The sequence below is a fragment of the Solanum verrucosum genome, unplaced genomic scaffold, assembly GCF_900185275.1.
Source record: "Solanum verrucosum unplaced genomic scaffold, falcon-dt-bn FXZP01000049.1, whole genome shotgun sequence".
In the NCBI taxonomy this organism is placed as follows: domain Eukaryota; kingdom Viridiplantae; phylum Streptophyta; class Magnoliopsida; order Solanales; family Solanaceae; genus Solanum; species Solanum verrucosum.
Window position 1 is genome coordinate 2,966,579 of NW_026020221.1, and position 4,624 is coordinate 2,971,202.

Sequence of the window (4,624 nt, forward strand, 5' to 3'; positions counted from 1 at the left end):
TTTCCATGTCATGTCAACAAAAAATGTTTAATAGGTATTCATTTTGAATAATGTAAGTGTTCAATAGGAATATGCTATACTTGAGGTGTCTAAATGAAATCTGCAAATAACTTTAAGTGGCGTTGGATGATTTAAGCCTTTTGATTATTATTATTTTGTGTCAAATAGATATAAATTTGTTAAGATTTATGTGTTCAATGAGTACAAGGCTTTATTCAGGTGTCTAAGTGAAAAATGTGGACAACTTTAAGAGGCCGCATATGACTTAAGCCTTGATGTAATGTAGTCATTTGTAGTCAACCATCGATGAAGAAAAAAACAGAAAAGAGCTTTAAACGTTTAATTTTACTGAATGGTTATTTTCTTAAGTATGATGGCTAAATATTAAATAGTGACCCAAAATCTGGCCAGCCCACATCATTTGTATGTAACCAGCCCATGGTTACACTTAGCAAGTCCATTCATTTGTGGGCCTTCTAGTTGGAAATGATCCAAATCGAGTTATCCATTGGGCCAAAGTGAACACAAATACAATTTTAGAACAACCTTCCAAATCAAAATTCATATTTCATAATTCATAGTTTGAAAATATTTGTAAGTCTAATCGGAATAACTTCCACAGTGGCGTACGCATAACCTTTAGTAAACGATGTGTTGCACATGTCATGCGCCCAACCAACAGGCCAAGATTAGTTATTTGTTCATGTATTATGATTTTATTTTAATAGTAGTCATGTTTTGTGTAAATAAAGAATTCTGAGGAAGCAGTGTCGGTTGACACCTCTTACCTCTTGGTATAAGGTGGGTCTGTCATGCGCCCAACCAACAGGCCAAGATTAGTTATTTGTTCATGTATTATGATTTTATTTTAATAGTAGTCATGTTTTGTATAAATAAAGAATTCTGAGGAAGCAGTGTCGGTTGACACCTCTTACCTCTTGGTATAAGGTGGGTCCGCCCCTGGACTTCCATATACATATAAATGAAGTTTATTCACATATAACTAAATCCACACAAAGGCACATATGATATGATTATATTTCAGCCATTTTTTCCCTAAACTGAACAGACCAATTGGAATACAAGATATTTTGGCTATTAATTGGAAGAGTTATAAATAAGGAAAGTTACATATTTGGTTTGCCGGCCAAAATAATTACATTCGCCTAGCCAACTATATATAAAAAGATACACTATTTGTATCAAAATTGTATATTATGTGTATATCATACAATAATATACAAAAAAAAATATACATTTGCTAGGGTCTTTAATCTACAGTTTGATTGTTGGACCGTCATATGTTCCTCCTAACACAACAAACTGCTCATCTTTTCGTTCTTCAAGCCATGCATATGATCTTGTCTCATCTTCCTTCATCTTCATTTCTTTATTACCATCTGCATACAGTTCCATTCACAAATTAATATAACTATATAAGTAAAAATCAATTTATAGAAGTAGTATTTATTCGACAAAATATATTATTTCATACCGGAAAAACTTATGTGATCATACGAGTAATGTTGATAATATGTACAGTGACGGCCTTCAGGTTCAGAGTATGGTGGTCCTAAAACATCAAGTAGGATACATGGTGTTAGGGCCTTGAAGCAATGCATATTTCCTCCTGATTCTGGAAATAGGACTGAAGATTTGCATGGTGCAGTGAAGTCTGCGTCAACATATACTTTTGCCAGCCTCATCCTAGATTCTTGTTGCCCGCGATCTATAAATAACATACTTTTAAATTTATCGTTTTAAACATGTCATGTGACAAACAAAATGGGAAAAAGACGGATCAGGCTTATACATATATAGTACAACTAGCTAGCTAGCTATAATAAATGGTAATATTAAAGCAACTAACTAATTTGATACATAATTAACTTTTTAGTGCTTATAGTGTAAACATTATTTATACTATATAAAAATCGACGCATGCTCTATTAATTAGTGTCAATTATGCACTAAGTCCACCTTCAATTGTCATGTTGCGTTTTTCAAAAGTTAATTTGACTAATTTTTAAAGTTAATTTAGATTACATTAATTTAATATTTTAAACAAAAACTTTAGATATTTAAAAACTATACGAAAAGTACTATAAATTGCAATTTTTTGTATATCAATATGATGAAAAAGTACATTGTAAAATGTTAGTCAAAGTTCTTATAGTTTGACTCTAAAAAAGAAAACCATGACAATTAAATGTGGACGGAGGGAGTAGTAAATTACTTAAGAACCATGTTAATTAATTCTATATATATAAAATTAAAGATTTTTCTTACAATGATTAGCCTGGTGGTCGTGATTGTGCACCCAATCATATGACGTGGCGTGCATGGTTCCTGATAGAAGCTTGCTGAGGACAGTCATGCCAGGATGATTATGAAGAGGAATTACTCCTGAAGGTGGCAAACAGAAGATCCCAATCTACACTTAGAAAAAATGAGTTCAAACTAATTAATTAAATTTCTTCCACAACACCAACAAACGTTTTTTAATTAATTTAATTAAAATAGTGTGAAGGATAAAAAAAAATACACCTAAAATATCTCAATTTTTTGAGTTTCATATCTGAACAAGCTCATGTGTGCGACAGTGCGAGTATATGCCCTACCTGAACTATCACGGAATATTTATTGATACAGTACATCTGAACTATCAGTATTTCACTTTTTCAACCTGAAATATAAATTGTGATATTTCATGTAGAAAAAGGGACAAACTGATAATTGAGGTGTGTGTTTCGATAAATAATTAGGATAGGAACTCAAAAAATTCGAATACTTTAGATGATTTTTTGACGTTTCGAACTCTTTAAAAATAGTACCGAAAATTTGTTGCATTCGTGGATCTTAATGTAGGTAACAAGAGGAGCTTCCACTGTTCCAGGAGGATTTGTACTCGAAAATTCCAAGCTTGGTGCTGTAAACTTGAAATCTTTTGGTTCCAGACTATCTGCCATACGTTATATAATAATAATACAAAGTTATGTATAATTAGGCAAATATAACAAACTTCCGTCACTCCTTAAGGTTATCTGTTGTATCATACTACGTCTTGCATTTGCATTATGTTGTACATACTCTTTCACTAATGGCTTATGAATTAATTTCATAAAGTTATAAATTAAATCATTCAAATATATTACATCTCGAAAAGAAATAAAAAAAACGAGAAGGAAATATAATGAAGAGGTAATTGAGAGATTAAAATTGAATAAATAAAATTAGTACTAGAATATTTTTACTTTATAAAGTTCGATATTGAAATAATAAGGCTTATCTCCCATTATATATTTTAAAATAAATATATCATGAGTAAGCAATTTAGTAGAGATATATACAAACGGACACAATCTGGCGTTAGGATAAAGTTTATTTAGGTGTAACAAGCTTCATTAGCTCATTAATTAATTAATTAAGCCACGTAGTGACGTTTGAAAATTTTGAAAGAGAGTACGTACGTCGTCAATAAATAGAGGAAATTAATGGCTCCTAAATTCCAAATACTTGTAATAAATCATTCACTTGGTAAAATGTCACATCAATATCTAATTAAAATAAATAAAAAGAGGAGTAAACAAAGTAGATAGATTCAAAACTTAAACTTCGAGATCTGAATGTGGAATTATGGAAATGTATATTTAACTTATCCAGACTTTTTTTGTCATGTTAATATTCATTGAGTTTAACTTCGAAATACAAATTAAGATGAATAATTGCAATATTAAGAGGTTGATTAAACTTTTTATGTATGTTTATTTTGATTTTTTGAAGTGAAAATCCTGACTACAATCACAAATAAGTAAAATTAGACATTTGATTTTTTGAAGTGAAAATCCTGACTACAATCATAAATAAGTAAAATTAGACATAGATACATAATGTTGAAATCTTTAAACTTTTTATGTATGGTTATTTTGAAATCTTTGGAAGTGAAAATCCTGACTACGCACCACGAACGAGTAAAATTAGACATAGATACATACCTAATAAGGAGGTTAGTCGTTGGATGTCATGAGGAGGAGGAACATAGCCAGCCTTACCATTTGCAAATATTTGCTTGCAAGTATCATACAACTTTTGAACCATATTCTCCCTTGAACTCTTTCTCTTTTCAGATTCCATCTTTTTCTTCTTCTTCTTCTTCTTCGATATATTAGAAGAATTATGTCCTGATACACTTTTTTTACTTAGCAAAATCCTCCCAATATTCATGCAGGAAAATTAATTAGCACACAGAGAGAACTCAAAAAAATTAAATTTGAGAACTAGTCTTCCAATTTACTTGAAATTAATTAATCTTGATGGGCATCGATCTATATATATTTGGGGGCTGGTGAAGATAGGTACGTAGTAGCCAGGTGGTGGGGATGTTGTTTGATAGCTGTAAAATTACGAGGATTTTATAGTGAAAAGTATTATTTCTTTCGTCTTAATTAATATGACACGGTTCAATTTAATATAAAAAATAATAAAAATTATCTATAGATTGATCAGGCTATATATACATGTATATTAAGAAAAAACAGTTTTAAAATTAAGTTTTTTTACTATAGAATATAAAGAATAATATTTTTTTTAAACCGATTAAAAAGAAAAATATATTGGGAGAGAT

The 4,624-nt window shown here is 30.3% G+C and overlaps 1 protein-coding gene across 1 annotated transcript; it reads right to left on the reverse strand.

Annotated features, from left to right (window-relative positions):
- Positions 1-1,275: 1,275 nt before the first annotated feature.
- On the reverse strand, positions 1,276-4,384 carry LOC125830936 (plant cysteine oxidase 2-like). Its single transcript, XM_049510125.1, has 5 exons — positions 3,996-4,384; positions 2,835-2,962; positions 2,290-2,434; positions 1,496-1,729; positions 1,276-1,400 (listed from the first exon to the last, which is right to left on the reverse strand). Exons 1-5 carry the CDS (start codon positions 4,222-4,224, stop codon positions 1,276-1,278), a joined length of 861 nt encoding a protein of 286 aa, XP_049366082.1. The 5' UTR covers positions 4,225-4,384.
- Between the last annotated feature and the right edge of the window lie 240 nt (positions 4,385-4,624).

Coding starts and splice junctions, on each gene's coding strand:
- LOC125830936 (XM_049510125.1), bottom strand. CDS start 4,224: ATGAATATTGGGAGGATTTTGCTAAGTAAAAAAAGTGTATCAGGACAT. Junction 1,730..2,289: donor CGACCACCAGGCTAATCATT/GTAAGAAAAATC, acceptor TGTTATTTATAG/ATCGCGGGCAACAAGAATCT. Junction 1,401..1,495: donor TGATCACATAAGTTTTTCCG/GTATGAAATAAT, acceptor AACTGTATGCAG/ATGGTAATAAAGAAATGAAG.